Source organism: Diabrotica undecimpunctata, chromosome 6 (genome assembly GCF_040954645.1).
Source record: "Diabrotica undecimpunctata isolate CICGRU chromosome 6, icDiaUnde3, whole genome shotgun sequence".
Lineage (NCBI taxonomy): Eukaryota > Metazoa > Arthropoda > Insecta > Coleoptera > Chrysomelidae > Diabrotica > Diabrotica undecimpunctata.
Window position 1 is genome coordinate 131,600,118 of NC_092808.1, and position 19,637 is coordinate 131,619,754.

The window sequence follows — 19,637 nt, forward strand, 5'->3', positions numbered from 1 at the left end:
GGCATTAAAGTAGGATTCAATAATGGGCCAAGTCTTTCAGCTACAATCCCTTCAAAAGATTTAGAGGAAAACTGAAATTTTAGATATAACTAGGTAGTTTTCAATATTATACCTTATTATTATTATAATACCAACAATACCAATATTACCACCAATTACTACCAATATTACCACCTTTATGGACTAGGGTAATATACCTTCTCTTCCATATCTCTGGAAAGACACCTGACCTGAGCTCAATGATAAACTAATAATAATGAATAATCTGTATTACTAGTAACATAGGTTGAATTAACAAATTTACTTCAACAAATTTGCTATATTTTGGGAATTATCAGAAGTTATATTCTCATATTTCATTGTGTATGGTAAATCAAAACATTTTCTTTTATTATTTACATAATTCCAAAAATCTTTTTTATCATACATAGCAGTTTGTAAATTATTTAGGGGAATCTGATGACATATTTTGTAACAATCCCCAAATTCTTGATGCAAATTAGAAAAAAAAATCATAACCCTTCTTAGATCCTGTCATTTTGTATTTTGCATGAGCAATCTTCTTTTGAAATAATATATGTTTTAAATGAGGAGAGTAACATTTCGTAAATTTGGAGTTTTTGTATCTAGTTTTTGGTACAAATAGATTAATACAGGAATCTAACACTTCATAAAATTTATCAACGCTATTATTTACATATGTCTCATCAATAAGTATGTAACGATGTTATCAAACATCCTGTAATATGCTAACTAATTTTATAATATGAATCTCACAAGTTGTTTACAATTTTTGCTATTAACTTTTATTCCTATCTATTATTATAGCAGATATACTAGGCTTTACCACATTAATCAATCACCCTGTACATGTATTATTTCTATAACTTTTTAATTATTGAACAGCTTGTTTTCATTTTATAAATTAAACCATATAATAATCAAATGTACAAGTAAATTTTTAGGCTGAAGAAATGATTACCTTAAATGCTATTATTCTAAACTCTATGATACAATAATTAGTAGATATGGAAAGTATAATAATCAATTATTATGTCAGCATGCTTTTAAAATGTCAATAAAAATGTTTATTAATCTCTACAGTTGATTCATATCTAAATAGAATGCATTAAAATTTATAATTTTATCTGGCTTTATCAATGTAATAAGGCTTATTATTTATTATTCATTCCTTCCAAATTGAACTTTTTACAAACATTTATAGTTTTAGTAGAGCTCATTTCAATTTTATCAATGACAAATTATAATTATCATACCTCCACTGTTTCTAAATTTGTAAATAGAACTAATCAACTGGTAACAAAAATAGCTTAGTATTTGAGCTAGTTGTAATGTGAAAAATGTATTAATTTGTAGTTGTTACCATTAACCTTGTAATGTAAAAAAATAACATCTTTTTTTATTTAAACTGATTTCCAAATACTATATTCTTGGATGTTGCCCTTATTATTATTGATGAGAAGTAAAATGTCATGTTTGGATTTATTAGTTCTTAATAAAACATACTGATTTAATTAAATTTAAGCTATTAAGTATAATATATTCAATATAGTTCAAATTAAATGACAGGGAGATCTGGAAAGATATTTAAATATAAGGAAGACAAAACTTTTAAACATACAAAAATTGTAATTTTTATGTGTTTACACTATGACAATATAGGAACACAATTAACAAAAGCAGCAGTTGTTTCAAAAGTTTAAAACAAAATGTTCTTTTATAAAATAAATGTTACATGCATATTAGAAGTCATTTAAGGTATAAGAAGTTAATCTCTGTTGGTAATTCATTTAAATAATTTAAGTTTAAAAATATTCCTCATTTTTATGTTGGTAAATATCAAAATAAAATACTTAAAAAGAGAAGAGTATATATTGTTTGAAATAGCTTTGGAAAATTAGTTCTAAATGGATTGACTGTTTACTTCTGCAACTCTTTAAAGCTGCATATATTTTAGGTAGTACTGAAATAAGAGATAATGACTTGTACTACTGATTAGGTTATTTTAATAAACAATTTTCTCTTTTCTTGCAATAATCAAAGAATACAATATTATTTGATATTTCATTTAAAAACAACATACTCATAACAAAAAGACAATTTTCTATTCTCTAATGATATTTATTATATCATTTATACATATTTTCAAATCAGTCATACTGATTCGACCTATTTAACACATTTAATTGTGGCACAGTAATTTCAAAAAATTATATTATTACTGAAGAAAGAATTATTGATGACAGTGTTAAACTGGTACATAAAAATCACTTAGGAGAACTGTTTATACCTTTGTAAAGAGCTAAGCAAAATATAAACAAATCACTTACCTATAAGCTAAAGACATAGCTTGAAACAGTTTCGCCAAGCTTGTGTCAATGGACAGCTGCTGTTGTGTCTTCTGTAGCACCTTAGAAGTATTTCTGTTTTTTGGTTGTACTGAAATAAGAGGCAGTAATGGTACAGTATCATTGTTGCTTTCTGGAAGAGGAACAGCTACATTGTCCTCATCATCTTGTTCTTCAGCCTCAAAAGTTGATACCATAAAATGACCCGAATGTATACACTCTTTCTCGGGCTTCTCTGGCCGTCTAACGTGTTGAATTGTGTACATTTTTCTTTGTTCCTGATTTAATTTAGAACAATATTGAAAATATATACTTTAAAACCTACAATATTCTTTGTATAATACCACCATTAGATTATGTTATCACTACCAGAGAAAGATCAAGGACTGATAAAAGGGTGAAGTTGTTAAATGCGAAGCATCACAACACATCACTAATTAAACCAAAAATTCCATAAATAACTGATAAAATAAAATTGCCTTCACTTTAATATCCATGAAGTTAGTCTTAATAGATTTGTCAATGTCACTTAACACTCAACAGTTCAACTGGTTCAACACACAGACTCTTTACATATTTCAATTCATGAAACACATCTGTCATAAATAATTTTAATAACGTCATACTCGATAATAATTTCGAGTACGACGTTCATGTAATATTATTCGATAGAACGGATTAATAGAAAAACGATTTTTATATTTCATAAGAAGGTGGGGTTTCATAAAAATATGAAAAATACGACCTTAATAACAAATAAAATTATACACAAGGCGATGTAAATAGGATAAAAATGTAAGAAGAAATAAACGAGCTTTATGCCAGTCTGAAAAAAATACTCTAATTAACAAAACATAACTAAACTAAAATTTTAATGAACGACTGAACGAAACTTGTACAAAGCAAAGTTGACAGATACGTGGGTTTGGGGAACGAATGAGCGGAGCGATCGTTTTTAGTTTTGCCAAACTAAAGATTTCGTTATTTATAAACTTCCTAAAATTCTATTCGAGAAAATCTCTCTTGCTTAAAAATAAAAGGAAATATTTAATTACTATTTAAATGGAAATAAGCCACATTTAAAGGTTAAAATACGTTTATTGACGTTTCAATTTCCACTTTGAAAAATGTTTGCATTTTGAGAACGATTTCCGAAGTGGAAATTGAAACGTCAATAAACGTATTTTAACCTTTAATTGTGGCTTATTCCCATTTAAATAGTAATTAATTTAAAATGCCATAAGAGAATAGCTTCAGAACAATATAAAGAAAATAATATCAAATTAATAATAACAATCAGATATGTTATTACATCCTAACTAAACAGAGATTTCGAAATGCATGACCACAGAATGTGTCATGCACATTCTGTGGTCATGCAATTAATCTTAAACTAAAATAAAGAAGTCTAAGGGAATAATATTGAAAAGGTAGATAGAAAAAAAAATTATTGTTTATGTATAAAAAACGATCTTTTATGTCAAAAGATCTGAAAAAAATAAAAGGCAAATCAAAAGAAACATAACATAAGCAAAGGAAGAGCGATTGACCAATGAGTGCAAGGAAGATGAAGAGCTACAAAGAGCATTACGCTGTTTTTGATAATAACTCACAGCAGAATATATAGATTGGAGGATGAAATAAGTAATAAAAAAAACCTTAGTATTTGGGAAAACTACCAAATTATTGCTGCCAAGAAGGAATTTTGTAGATCGATTATTTCTTCAGAATTACGTTAAATAAATACCTTTAAATTAAAGTCACTTCAAATATAAAATAAAACACGTCTGTAATCGAATCATTCCTCGGAATCAAAATTTCAGTTATGAAGTTATTGAATTTTTGATTTTCAAAACTAATTTTAAAACTTTGAGTCGACAAAGTTTGAAACTGTTTAGCCCATTTAATTTTGTAAGAACTATGAATATTCTTTATACAAATTCCAATTCTATCATTAAGACTTAAATTAATAATTAAATCTGGTTTAAATGCAGATTCAAAATTTTAAGGACTAATTAAATCGATTGTCTAATAATCGAACTAATCTTCGAAATCTCTTATAATCGAATATTAATATATTTTGATTTTGACTTGACTGACTTTTTCATTTTCATTCTATGAATATGAATTTTTCTGAATTTGTCAGTTTGTCACCGGATAACGTCAATTTTTTTTAAATTGTGTAAGAAGTTTTATAAATTGTTATCTTTATAAAATAATTTCCTAAATTTAAGTAATGAGAATAAATTAATTTAAAATTGAGATCGGTGTCATTTTAGGATTAACGAAAGAATGCAGTGATTCTGAGGTTTCAACACTAAATTTGTTTATTATCATGGCTTCCTCCCTGGTAGGCCCCAAACCGAATACAGTTCAGAATATGTAAGTTAAAAACATTATTTGTTATATTACTTTTAAAGATGACAAACAAGCATTATAAGCGTCAAATTTGATTCAGCACTTTTCTACATTGGACATTTTTGATGTGTGTACATATTATTTTGCAACTAACTTTTAACCTTAAAGTTATATAGCTTCAGCAGAATTTAGAATGAATAGATGTTACAGATGTACGTGTTAACTTTGCAAGCAAATATATAAAACAGTTGTGTTTTCAAACTAAGTACTAATAAATCTCAAATTTTAATTAAATCATCCCGCTCTGATATGAAATGCAACTGGTGCATGGTATGACGCAAATTTTTATTATTATTTTGGTTATTTTAATCACTTGTGGTAAGTAATATGTGGTGAAAGTAATGATTATTATGGTTCCAATGAAAAATGATTCTCTGTATCAACTGAACCTTGTTTGTTATACTTCTTCAGCGAATTTACTTTTTAGGAATTTCCAGACATTTTCAATGGGGTTTATGTCTCATACATACAGCATTTGCTGACAATATAGTTAAAGGGGGGTATAAGTATGAGAGACATATTGCAGTGTTTTACATAGCAATAGCAAACAGAACTGTTTATGGTCTTCAGGAATATTTAAAAAATAAAAATATAAAACATGCAGTTAAGCTCAATACATACAAGTCGTTAATAAGACCTGTTTTGATATATGGGGCCGAAATGTGGACCTTATCTCAAAATGATGAAAGACTTCTTGGTATTTTTGGGAGAAAAAAATTCTTAAAGATTTTTATGCCCTAAATGAAAATGGGCTATGGCATCAAAGATACAACTTTGAACTAAGTATATCAGTTATATACTGATCCAGATATTGTGAAATTCATTAAAGTGCAGTTACGTAGATGGGCTGGCACATTGCTAGGATGTCAGATCATTAATACACGAAGAGAATAACATTTTTAAAAGCAGAGGGCACAAGAAGTAGAGGACGAACACAAAGGAGATGGATTGATGATGTGGAAGAAGACCTGCAGATTCTAAGGGTCAGAAGATAGAGGGAAGTTGCCAGGAATTGACAGGAGTGGAGACTTCTTTATGAGCAGGCCAAGATGCAGAACAGATTGCAGAGCCACTTATGATGTTAATAACTATTTCTCGTAAGTTGCTGTGCTATGGTGATAGAAGAATTTTGTGTCCTATCAAATTTTTTTAATACTTTTAGTCATATGGAAAGGTACTCTATCCTGCATGAAAACCCTACAACCATTACCATACCTTTTGTTTATTTGCGGAACCAATCTTTTGTGCAAGACTCTTATACTTTTCTGTGACGTGGTTCTTTCTACCACATATAAACTTCCCATACCTTTATCACTCATTAGAGTCCAGATCAATACTGAGATGGTATGTTTAATGGTTTTTATTACACATCCCTTTTTTTTACACACACACACACACACACAATTTTTTGTTATCATCCATAATTTGAAATATTGCTTCATCGCTAAAGCAACCTTGCAAATGTGACTAAACATTATAAAGTGTGAAAATAAAACTATTTGTAGTAACTTAATTATTTCAAATCATCAATAATTAGTGGTATCAGTTTTGTCTTCTTAACACAACTACGAGATATGAACCACATACCATTTATTCCATATATCTCTGTAGGTAGCTTTTCATACAGTCTTTATGCAAATTGACCCAAGCTAAGCGTTTCTTGAGCATTTGTGGTGTTAGTTTTGTCTTCTTAACACGCCTATGGGATATGAACCACATACCATTTATTCCATATATCTGAGATGTGTCTTCTGTGTTTTACAGCCAAATTCTTTAAAAATCTGTTGCCCTCTGACCCTCCGAACCAATGTAGCAGGATGTTTCCCTTTAAGCTTTTTTACTCAACCTCGAACTGATGATTAAGATACACCACATTTCCTTGCTCTGTCTATCTGGATATATGTGGTATTTTCTAATGGAGCATTAACAGAAAAGATTTCTCCAATAGAAAGATCTTTACATTTACTTATCTGAAAAAATTCCAATTGGAGATTAATTTTCTTGTTTTATGATTAGAAACTAACCAAATTGAAAACTAATGTCACTATGGAATAAATACAGCAAATCACTGCAAAGTTTACGAAAGTTGAACACCAATCACTAATTTAAGTAAGAAATAAAATTTGGAAAACATTAAGGTACTTTACACTTTTAGTACATTCTATGGTCATCTGTCAAGTTTTGACAACTCAGTCAAAAAGTTTTACCATTTTTAACTTAATTATGTAGCATGATTATTCATTAATTGTTATAGAACCCATTCAGCAGCTTTGTATCACCTTAAGGATACTTTTAAGGCAATTGAAATTCAAAAAACTGATTTTTCAAGGGTGAGTCTGATAATTTGAGCAAGGACTGTATATTCAATTTTTTAAAGTATTTGGTAAAATAACCAGAGAATTAAAATTTTCAAATGTAATGCAATAAACTGTAGCAAACCATAAGGAATTTTTAACACAAACAAATTAAGTAGATATATGATTAAATTAATTATTTTGTTCATACATTTATATTTTGAATATTACAATAATTATTAAAATGAATTTGAGTGGACAATTTTAGCCCAATTCAAGCCTGGTTGATGAGGTTCCTTAAATAAATAAGTAAAACATTTTTAAAAAAACTGTTTACTTTATTGTCAATTTTTCACTCCAAAGACTGCAAAAAACTCCTTTCTGTAAGTTTTTTGTGATTTTTGCACAGATTCAGATAGAACCCAACCTGAAATGTAGCATATTTTGATGCCAAGCCAAGTACCAGTGATTTATTTATAGGACAGTAAAATAAACTTTATACTGATGATTCCTATATTTATTTATGAATATTGGTTATAATAAACATTACTCAACATAATCCATTCAATAATGATCCACTGAAAGATCAACAAGTGCTGATAAATATGAAACTTTTATTACTAAATGAGTAAATCTAAAAAGTCATCAAATTTGTCCAATGTTTATAATTTTTTTATTGAATGGGTATTGGTAATATAATCAAACAAAAATTATAATTCAATTCAGATTACTACAGCCTAAAAAGTATACAGCAAATTTTTCTTTAAATTTAAACAAATTTTAATGACTGGAAAAAAAAAATAAATTAAATTTTCAGTGATCTATAAATACAACTCTGGCCTATATTAGGTTATGGTATTGCATGCAATAATAAATACTATCTTTTCTAATTTTGTTCATCTCCCAGCAATATCTGCTCTCTGTTTTTAATCTTCATTAGATTTTAGATTATTCTATCTCCCTCTATTTCACATTTGATACACTGAGGTTCATTCCTACTACATCAATGAACTATGAATTGACAGTATCCAGCCACCATCTCTTTGACTATTTTCAGAAGGTGGACCTTTTTGGGTTTAGCCCTAAAGATTCTCAATGACTAATATCTTTAAGGGCATCTTTTGATTACCATTGTTTTATTGAAAATAAGTATTTTTTTTTCTGAAGCTGCTATGAACCTGTCATACTGTAGCCAATTGGCTTGTTGCATATATATGTTATGATATTTTTTGTTATGTTGCCACGTTGCCAGGCATAAGATGAACAAAGTGGATGGTTTACCTATACGTCAGCGTACTTAGTACAATTGATCATGAGAGAAACAATTATTTTCTATATTTAGTTCAAAGACCTTCAATGATTGACCTTGTTATTTGTTTATCATCATGGCGAATGTAAAACGAATCAGATCCTAAAAATTCCAATGGTATATCAGTTGGTTTCATCAGAATTCTCGGAATGAGAACTTCCTCATTATTAAATTTTCTATTGAGTACCGTCGGCTTCACGTGTGTTATATTGCCTATGAGTTTTTACACCGCCAAATGCGTCCTGGTACATAGTTTTAGTTAGTTCAGATTTCTAATTATGATTAGGACCTGGCCAACCTTTTGCTGTAAATTGTGCAGTGGTAAGTAAGTCTTTCTTTGTTACACAATCAATAGATTTGAAGGAATGCAGTGGATAATCTCACAAGAAGTGGTGAAAACTTTATCTAACTGACTAGGGAACCACAAGCTAACTTGGGATTTGAAAGACTAGGCAGGCTGGCTGCAGGAAATCCGGAAAGACAGATTTCAATGCACTCCTCGAGCAGCGACAGCAGCATTCGTCTGCGCATTTAATCACTTATAAAAAATATTGCGATTTACAGAAGTGAGTGCTATACCACATCAGTTTAATTTCTGCTGGATTCTGAAAACTATCATCAGGCTTTCTATATTCTGCCAAAACATAGTAATTGTTAATTTTTACGTTTTTTTTTCAACTTTTGATTACATTAAGTACGGTATGAATTCAATTTAAAACTGACTACAGCAACGTGTTTCTGTGTATTCTTCTTCTTAGAGTGCCATATCCCTACGGAACGTCGGCGACTACCATGCTTATAATATTTTTATACTGATCTCGGTCTTGCGCTACGTGTAGCAATTGGTCCGCTGTCAAACCTGTCCACTGCCGCAAATTCCTCAACCAAGAGAGTTTCTTCCATCCTATCCATTTCTTCGATTTTACCGTTGAGAATTAGCCGAAGGAACTCATATCTTGGTCCTCTGATTATATGTCCAAGATATTCTAGTTTACGCCTCTTAATAATATTTCATAGAGTTCGTTGATGTCCCATTCTTCGAAGAACTTCTTCGTTTCTAGTTCTGCTAGTCCATGGAATTTTTAGTATCTTCTGTGTATTAGTGACAACAAAAACAAAACGAAAAGGACACACAATACATTCGAAGGATTCCTAGTAAAATATAAACAAAATAACAATATTCTACAATATAATCGAGGCATTCCCCTTAAACATAAACGAAAATAATTGCCAACTTGGGAGATTTTTACATAGTTTTTTATTTAAGTAAAAAAACAATGTTATGGAACACGTTCGAACCCCCTCTCCCGCCCCTGTGACGGACCTTAATGTTTTACAAGACCCCCCATTCCAATTGCATTACTTAATACTTGAATGACACCTCACCGTTAATTTGTGGAGAGATATCAATAAAATTAAATAGTCAGCAAAATAATTGTTATGCTTACCTTTTAATAATTATAGCATTTTTATTTTACAGTAAATACTCCGGTTCTGATGCTGAATTTTGTACAGATGTTACTGGTGAAACAGTAATTATTTCCAGTAATGATGGTAGTCATACTCATGGAAGCTCCAAACTGAAGTTAATAGATAGAATAGACTATAATTGGGAATTTCGTTATTATCATGGGCACCTTGTTGCAGCTCATAATAATGGAAAAGTTATTGCCTATGCAATGAAAGGTAGTTAATCTAGATAAATTAATAATATTTTGACCCAAATTATATTGCTATACTTTTTTTTTTCAGGAAAGGACGGTGGTATGGTGAGAGTAACCAACCAAGAAACTGGTACAAGAGCTCTAATAAAGAATTTTAAAGACGATATTAAGGACATTGCTTTTGCCTATTTAAGAGACGAAATTATTTTGGGTTGCGTAGATAGTGAAGGAAATGTATTAGTCTACAAAATAACTGATGAAACGAAGTCAATATCGTATCCTTATGAAAAGGCTATTTCATAATGAGCTGTAACGCTACTAATCGAAAGCTTTCTATAAATTTATTTATTTAGCCCTACAGGAATTGAAGGTCTAGGTGTTTGTATAAATTAAAAGCTAATATTGAGAGCTTGTGGATTTTCTAAGCGGCTATGACCTTAAAAATATCTGCACTCCAGCTTGTCGAACATTATTAAAATTTGTACCTTCGAAGCGTAAATTTGTAATTGGTGCATGCATGACTCCGTTATGCATGCACCAAAATCCACTACCTCTGCATATCGTCAACTTTCTGCAGATTTTTTATTGTTGACTCTTTTCATAGATGGAGCTGGCTGAAGTAGGGATCTTCTAAAGAAGAAATTTCCATAAACTGTAAAAAAAACTTTTAATTACCTGCCATTTAATTAGTGGTAACTATCACCTAGCGAAATAATTACATTCTTTATACTATTATGACTTTCTTTATCTGTAGGTTCCTTTTTCACATATCTGCTATTCAACGCCGATATTAACAACCACCACTGAGTTTAATGTACATGTTTTTTAATGTACATGTTTTGTTTAGAAAAAGGTTCATCTATTCCTAATAGTGTAACGTGTGAAAAATCCGGTACGTTACACCTTGTCCAATTATTTTATTAAATTTTATAAAATCTCCCTGTACACGAGTTTACAGGGTAAAACTGTGTACCTACTATATACTAAACACTTTACAGTGTAAAAATTACCCATGAAATTATTTTACACTGCTGACACCTTCTAATAAAACAACCGTTAAGTATGTTTAGCTAGCTCCGATGAATCTTTTTTACCGCTCAGGTGCGAATATAATTCCCGTTAGGATTACCCACCTCGCTGTTTTGACAAAAGTTGTCGGTGGTTTTTGTTCTGCAAATATAGAAACTAATCCCTCAAATAATTTACCGCTTTATTACTACCGAGAAATATCCCGTTAAAGACCACCCTAAAGTTCTGTCTATTTATAGACATATATAGTTATATTTATATATAACTATGTACATAGATTCAACAACAATGTGGAATAAGACTGTTCCTTGTCAAAGCGACTAACTGAGTTTTCCAGTCTCCATTTATATTGTAAATGTCTTCCCCCTTCTTTGTTTAATGTAATATTATGGGTTAGAGATCTTTAGTATTAATAGAATAGTCTCATTTATCTTAGTAAGGTGTCAAACTGTTTGTCGGGGCCCTTCAGCATTTGAATTTGTCTATAATCATATAGGTATATACATATTCATAATATGTATATTTTGTAGATTGTATCTCTATCGATCTAAGTTAATTTTATTTTGCACCCGCGACCCAATAAAACCTTAGAGCTTTGAGTCATATCCAGTTCTTCTTTGTCCTCATTTTGTTCTGGTTATCTGTTCTAATTAATAATATTCCACACATGAGTAGTATTTTAAAGTTTAATCTGTCTCCTCGAGGTTGTCTACTATGGATTCATGTGATTAGTTGCTAGTTTAGGCAGTAACATGTACAGTTTTGTATTTTTGTATCTGTCTCAGTATATTTGTATCTTTTAATTCCCTTGATTAGGATCCGATGGTAATCGCTGATGGATCAGGTTTACATCGAAGTCGGGGCTGTGTAACGTGTCAAAAATCCGGTACGTTACATCTTGTCTAATTTTCTATTATTTTATTACATTTTCCGTTACCACCGTAAAGTTCGGTCTATTTCGTGCCCCACGTTGTGCGCCAATTTCGTGTACCAGTGTTCTACGTTTACTTCTTAGTAATCTAGATCACATTTATGGTGCAATAGTATTTTTTTTGTTAGGATAAATATACCTTTTATGATCTAGAGATTTTGTACTAAAAATTAAGTTTTGTCATTGAGATGGTTGTTTATTCACCTTAACAATATACTTTTAGATATACATTACTGTTACATGTATATCATCATCGTTCAAATATATCGAAAATTAATTACAGACTTATATGGTGTCCTTATATGGCGGTTGACGATGATGAAGCTAGTGATGATCCAGAAAAAATGTTTGTAGTACTTAATGGAAACAGAGGTAAGTTTTTTACTTATATATTAATATACGTGCATATAAGAATCATAATTTGTTATACTATTTGGTTTTCATTAGGGAAGTGTACTTTACGTCTTAGAGGTAGTCATTCTTCAAACGATGGCTGATATTTTTAGCTCAGTCTCAGCCAGTTGACTATTGTAAAGACAATTCATAATGTCGTGGTCCTGACGTAATCATATAGTGACATCTAATGTCACATTTTTATTTTTTTGATTGATAATTTTGTATTTAACTTATTTCGTCTTAAAACGTAATACCAGCAGAAGTGGTTCTAATTTATTTAAACAAATTGTATACATCAATTTTATCTGCCCAGACAATTTTTTGGTTTTTGGATCATTCTGAATAAAAAGGGATATATTATTTTTCTCTAAAGTTGATCGTTTTCAACTTATAAACAATTTAAGACTGAAAAAAAAACGAAAAATGATGATTTTTAAGGCTCAAAAACACACAATTATTTTTGAATTCACCAAGCCTTGTTCTATCAGTTTCTGATACTCTAATTTGGGCTTACTTGATTTTAAAACATTGTTTTTAGTTGTTTGAGGCCCTTATCACAACCTAAAAATGTGGAATTATACAAAACTGTTAAATCAATTAGGACCACTTTTTGATGAGCGACCTCTTGAACATTGTTCTGCGGTATTTTATGAAAGTGATTATGCAAAAAATCTCATGGGAATATTTTCCCCAAGGAATTCGAGGTTTTCGAGATAAAATAAAAATGCGATGACCATCTTGAATTTTTAAGAGTAGAGAAACATAATATTTCAGTTTTATTGGAAATACTCGATATTATTAGGGCATGCGTATTTACGAGGTTCACGAGGTTTTGAACCATTTTTAACATGACTTTAGAATTGGCGAAATTAGTGCCTAGTCCATTTCACCATTTTCGACTGATTTGATATTTGAAAACCACTGAAGTAAGATGAAACTGCCAATCAAATTACCAATTGCGGAAATAAATATATTTTCTAGATTAAAATTAATTAATCGCAATTGAATAATAAATACGCCCAAAAAATAGATATTTATACATACGCCAAAAATGCAAGACAGGAAAAAATAGCCCTGACCGACTAGTTGACAAAAACACTAGTAATCTTAGGTCAAAACCTCTTTATTAGTAAATATACTGCATAATAATTTTATTTATTTTCATATAATTTATTTAATTTCATATAATTTTATTAAATAATTATATTTAATTTTATTTATTTTCATTTTATTTATTTTTATTTAATTTTACATAATTAAATTTTTATTTTTTATAATTTTAAATTCATATAATTTTATTTAAGTAATATTTAATTTTTTGTAATTTTTATAATTTTTTATAATTTTATTTAACTTCATATAATTCCGACACATTCTTACTTTAAACTCTTAATTAAAATAATTTTAAAACATATTTTTAGCTGCCAATCCCGACATATTTTCACCTTAAACTCTCAATTAAAATAATTTTAAAACGTATTTTTAGCTGCAATATACAATTTAAGTATGTTGAGTGAAAAATGTCATGTAAACAATTCAATCGATCCTGACGAAACCTTTGAAGGCTACATAGAAATTAATCACAACGCTGAAGTAATAGATGCTGCATTTTCTTCAGATGGTAGTCACATAGCGATAGCAACTGGTGATGGATATGTTAAATTTTTTCAAGTAAGTATAGGTTACTGATTTGTAATTGTTTTTATTAAAAATTGAATATTTTATGTTTAATTTAATATTTTTTTACGGTCTTAAAATGAACACGTAGCCAATGAACGACTCATTAGAAATGGTGAGTGCTAATGGGTAACAATATAACTGCCTCAAAAAGCTGGGACCCAGTGTAGAACAATAAAACTCACAAATTTCTTTGTGAGCCAATTGTTAGGCCTCGTTTAGCTCAGTCTTTCAGATGTGAGAACATATTATCTTAGAAGTAAATATGAAAAATGAGTTTGACTATTCGATGCTTTATGAATAAATCTAGAACATCTCTGTCCAACTTCTTTGCGACTATTTAGCTGGTTTTGAGGTGTTAATTTGAAATTTCAAACTTCAAAAATTTGTTTAAATTATGTTAATATGGTAATGATTGAGTTTAAGCGATATTAACATTCTTATTTACCATTTTTAATCATTAAAAATAAAAATAAAGAGTTGAAATAATTCATCTAAACCGACAAAGCATTCAAGCTGAACAGTTTCATTAATATGTTCTGCACATTTCTAATTTAGTAATTAGGTATGTCTTTTATTCTAGGCATTACAGAAATTATTCTATTTTTAAATAATAATAATTCAGTTTTTATATATGTTTAATCAATACTTTTTTTCAGTTATATATGTTTAACTCGGAGAAACAAAAATTTCTTTATGAGTGGCAACCTCATGATGGTACTCCTCTTTCGTCCCTTATATTTATAGATAAAATCTTGGAGTATAGTTCAGAGTAAGTACAAATGTCTTTGATGTTTTTATATTCCCAATTTTTTGCAATTTCGAGATGGAATAGAGATAAATCTATGCGCCATTTTTTATTGATAGATCTCTTTTAACACAGCAAATTTAATGGCAGCCAGAGATAAAAAATTACGGAACTGTTCAATAAATGAAATAAATATAAATTCATTCATAAAATTAATTATACTACGGCGTTCCTGACTGGCCATAAACTCATTAACCAAATAGTCTATAAAACAATATTTGCACTCTCAAAATTGGTCAGCAGTGAATGAAGGAGCGTTCACATCGTCGTCTCATATTCTAACGCCAAAAGCAGAGGTGGGCGTTCAGAAGTCGGCAAAAAATAAAGGTACATTACCATCAAGTCTTTCTCTTCTCATCGGCAGAAGGACGAAATTGCAAAACGGTACGAAACAATTTAGGAGGGCTGACTCAGTAATTAGTCTGAGATTGAAAAAACCCTAGGAATAAAAAAAACTTTCTTTATATTTTGTTTAAATGAATTGGCAAAAAAAATAATTAAACTTACCACTCACGTGGGTTTTTCCCCACTGAACTGTGCTCAAAGAACTAGTAAGCTGACATCAGCGGCCATTGCGACAACAACCTAATGAATGAGATCAAATCGGAAGTTCGGTTTTTTTATAACAGATTCCCAGCCTATGAAAAATTTGAGTGGCAATAGACATTCTTATTAGGTACTTGGGGGAAAGAATGCACAGCTGCGTTTATAGTACACAGTTATTTTCATGGGAAATATTACGTTATTTCAACATAATCACACCCAGAGAAAATTAATGGCATGAGAACTTAAGCTTCAGGAAAATAGAACGCTGCAGTACAAGCTGATACGGGGTCTCAAAATTTTACAGGGGTCTTTTTTGGTCTCTTACTTCTAATTATGATTTGCATTTTTTAATAATTATTAATTATAAGTATTTTTATCGTATTTTACTGATAAAGGTTGATCAAGTAGTAGAATAAAATAAATTACAGTGGTACCTCGACATAATAGTGCCCTAGTATACGAGCGTTTTGAGATACGAGCCGCGGAGCGAGCGATATTTTGCTTTGAGATGAGAGAAAGATTTGAGATACGAGGAATCGGTTTTTATTCAAATTCATGCCTCTTATTTGACTAGTTCTAATTTGCTTTGTAAATAAAAGGTAGATGAAAATGATAAAGATCATTTTACGGGTCTGTACGTGACTATTACTTGGACCGACAAATTAAATGGTCATTGGAAGTTAAATCCGACAAAAATTCAGATTCTAATACTAACTATATTGCACTCTCGATGTCGGTGTAATTTACACTGTGTAATTTTTTACTATAGACTCAGTCTGTCTGATTTGCCTGTTTCCTTCATTTTCGAATTATTGTTGAAGTTGGGTTCGCGTTTTGTGCTTTTTGTACATTACAATATTACATTTATTTTTACAAAAATGGTTTCGAAGAAGAAGATGATGTCTATTGAACTAAAACGCGAAATCATTGAAAAACATGAGCAATGTGTACGAGTAACTGACTTGGCGAGGATATACGGGTGTACCACATCAATAATATGTACTATACTTAAACGGAAGGAGGTGATAAATGGTATAGGCCAGCTAAGGGACGTTACAATAATTTCTAAGCTCCGGACTTCCCTCTATGAAAATATAGAAAAACTACTAATGGTGTGGGTGACATAGAAGCAGCTTCAAGGAGAAACCTTAACACAAAGCATCATATGTGAGAAGGCACGAGCGATTTACGAAGATTTGCTGAAGCAGATCCCACACACTTTCACAAATGATGAATCGGAAGACTTGTTTAAAGCCAGTCGGGGCTGGTTTGACAACTTTGGTATGGGCATGGTGAGGCAGCAAGTTCGGATGTGAAAGCAGCTGAGGTTTACATCAAAACGTTTTCCGAACTGATAGTAGCCAAAGGATACATCCCCCAGCAAGTTTTCAACTTTGACAAGACGGGGCTTTTCTGCAAAAATTTAGAAATTCCCAGAGCCTTCAACTCACATAAGTTTTTAAAAGAAAAACTGCCAGTTATGTGGAGGGCAAATCCAAAGGCGTGGGTCACCAGGAAATTCTTTGTGGAGTGGATAAACCTGGTGTTTGCTCCTTCTGTTATAAAATATCTACAGCAAAACAACCTATTCATGCAAATCCTTCTTGTCCTCGATAATGTCCCTTTTCACCCACCAAATCTCGAAGATGATTTACTCCAAGAGTTCAAGTTTATAAAGATTCTCTACCTACCAGCCAACACCAATCCTATCTTGCAGCCCATGGATCAGCAAGTGATTTTTAATTTTAAGGAGTTGTATACCAAGCACATTTTTCGGCGCTACTTTGAGTTGACGGAGAACACAAACCTTACCCTTCGAGAGTTCTGGAAGGACTACTTTAACATAGTAATATGCCTAAGAATTATTGAGCAGACCTGGCTAGATATTACAACAAGGACCTCAACCTCTGCATGGAAGAAGCTGTGGCCTGGGGCTGTAGATGAAAGGGCCTGCGAAGGACTGGAACCCGAAGTGTCAGTGGTAGATGAGATTGTTTCTCTTAGAAAATCCATTGGTCTGGAGGTGGATGAAAGAGATGTGAACGAACTTGTCGAGGAATAGTCTCAGGAGCTGACAACTGAGGAGTTAGACGAACTACATTCGCAGCAGCATACGGTGGTTCAACGAAAAATTTGTTTTGAAGAGGAGCCAGGATTGGAAGACGTCTCTACAAGAGATATAAAGGAGATCCTGGGAATGTGGGAGAAAGTTGCAGAGTTCGTGGATAAAAATCACCCCGAAAAAGTTACAACTCGTCGTGCATCGGTGTTGTTCAACGAAAATTGCTTAACATATTTCAGCAATATTCTGAAAGCGAGGAAGAAACAAACCTCCTTGGACAGTTTTTTTAAACGATCTGCAGATGAAAATGAGCAAAGTGTGACGAAAAAAGCGAAGACCACTGACGAAAATTAAGCGCTTCCGTAAGCACTTCACTTTTTCTTATATTTTTACAGATTATGTATGTATTTTTTGTTACTTATAAATAAATGTTTCTTTATTATTAATGATATTAAATTGGATTAATGATATTTCAGTTAATTTCAATGGGGAAAATTGCTTTGACATACGAGCAAGATTACGGAACGAATTACACTCGTATGTCGAGGTACCACTGTATAAAGTTTATTCAGGTGAATTATAAAGGTTTTTATAAAGGAATAATTTTAACAATGATGTAACACACAACAAAGTTTGTAACTTTTTAAGGGTTTTTACCCAGATATTTAGTGGCTTGACTCATATATACCTGGTAATATTACACTGATGATGGACTTTTTAGTTCGAAAACGTTCTGTGATGTAGCCCGATAGGGTATTCTTAAAGGTACAGCCAACTACACATTTCATTTTCCTTTTGGAAATAATAAAGTGTTTTGTTCTTGTACCAAGTGAGCGATATGTGTATATACAGTTGAGTCCATGGTTCTTTACCCATGCGTCATCATTTAAAGCATACGAGACTGTACACTGGACTCCACAATAAACATTTGGTTATGATATGGTTGTCAGAACCCGACCATTTGTTGGAGTTGAAAGACTATCTGCTGCTTTAACTCCAACAAATAGTGGGGTTCTGACACCCGTACCATAACTAAATTTTTTAGTTATGGTAAAAAATTTCTCTATTTTTCTACCAAATGAGATCTCTCCTAGTAGTAACACTTTTAAAAACTTGACAATAGCTCTGAAGATGGCTTTTTAAACCGAGAGCACTCAGCTAGGAAATAAATTTTTACACTCTTCAAAAATACTTTTTTTTTTCTATTCTTCCATTTTATTTCTCCTAGAAAAATTCCACGTTTCGACTAAAAATACAACTTCTCGTGGATAAATACTATTTCTGTTTTTCATGTATTTATGTAAGAAACACGCTCGTTGTGCTGCGATATGAGTTCATTTAATTAAAGCTCTTCTATGATCATATTTTTTAAATTTAAAGCCCAAATCTTTTAATATATATTTAAAGATGTTTTACTTATAGAAACAATTTCCTTAGCCTGCAGCTCATCGATCAACGCTTCACGGATTACATGTTTCTCTAAAAAGTTGTTTATTTTAATATATTATTATAACATGTTAAGTCCTACTCGTAATTCTCAACAGAAAGTTGGTTACTTACTATCATGGTACATATTATATATTGTATTTGGAATTGCCTTTTATTGCCCTCAGGTAAATCAATAGTGTTCATTTTTAAACGAGGTCTTCTTTTTCTCGCCAATTTAAGTGCAGCTGCTACCCTCTAAAACAAAGTAAAATATTATCAATATTTTTAATTGAAATTGAAAAAAACCAACAATAAACTGTTCCTAATTATAAATATTTTGTTACGTAATAAAGTTAGCAAATAAATAATATTAATAATATATATTCTTGTCATAGTTAAAGCTTTATAATAGAGCACATTTGAAAATTGTACGTTTTGTACCTCTTGAACAGATGATAACGGTTCTAATGGTCCCCCATTCCTTTTTTCTAATTCAAAGTACTCGATTAAATTTAAAACGAGTTCTTTTGCTGGTGAGGTAAGAGTTTTTCTAGGCATAATCTAAAAAAATTCAATAAAATATTTTCTTTTTGTCATTTTTTTCACTTTTGCGGAAACTTAAACAAAACCATTCCTTAACTGAGTGAATGACGGTAACTTTGTATGTAAATTAATGGCAAAATAAAATACACTTGCCACAAATTTT

General features: G+C 30.9%; 2 protein-coding genes across 5 annotated transcripts in view; one reads left to right on the forward strand and one right to left on the reverse strand.

The window, feature by feature from the left end:
- The window catches only part of Mondo (MLX interacting protein mondo), a 120,836-nt gene extending 117,955 nt beyond the window's left edge, over positions 1 to 2,881 (reverse strand). For both annotated transcript variants that reach the window (XR_011951278.1, XM_072535426.1), the window contains exon 1: positions 2,352 to 2,881. Coding sequence is in view for 1 of the 2 variants with exons in the window: in XM_072535426.1 (XP_072391527.1) it covers positions 2,352 to 2,635 (284 nt within the window). In the remaining variant the exon portion in view is untranslated. The remainder of the gene's footprint in view (positions 1 to 2,351) is intronic.
- Positions 2,882 to 4,486: 1,605 nt separating this feature from the next.
- Positions 4,487 to 19,637, forward strand: part of Ge-1 (Enhancer of mRNA-decapping protein 4 homolog Ge-1) — a 34,947-nt gene continuing 19,796 nt past the window's right edge. For 2 of the 3 annotated variants that reach the window (XM_072535427.1, XM_072535429.1), the window contains exons 1-6: positions 4,502 to 4,751; positions 9,871 to 10,076; positions 10,143 to 10,329; positions 12,238 to 12,386; positions 13,897 to 14,081; positions 14,747 to 14,859. In XM_072535427.1, coding sequence (XP_072391528.1) covers positions 4,705 to 4,751; positions 9,871 to 10,076; positions 10,143 to 10,329; positions 12,238 to 12,386; positions 13,897 to 14,081; positions 14,747 to 14,859 — 887 coding nt within the window. In that variant the 5' untranslated portion in view covers positions 4,502 to 4,704. Of the gene's footprint in view, positions 4,752 to 9,870; positions 10,077 to 10,142; positions 10,330 to 12,237; positions 12,387 to 13,896; positions 14,082 to 14,746; positions 14,860 to 19,637 lie in introns of all 3 variants that reach the window. The other variant, XM_072535428.1, reaches the window with a different exon arrangement.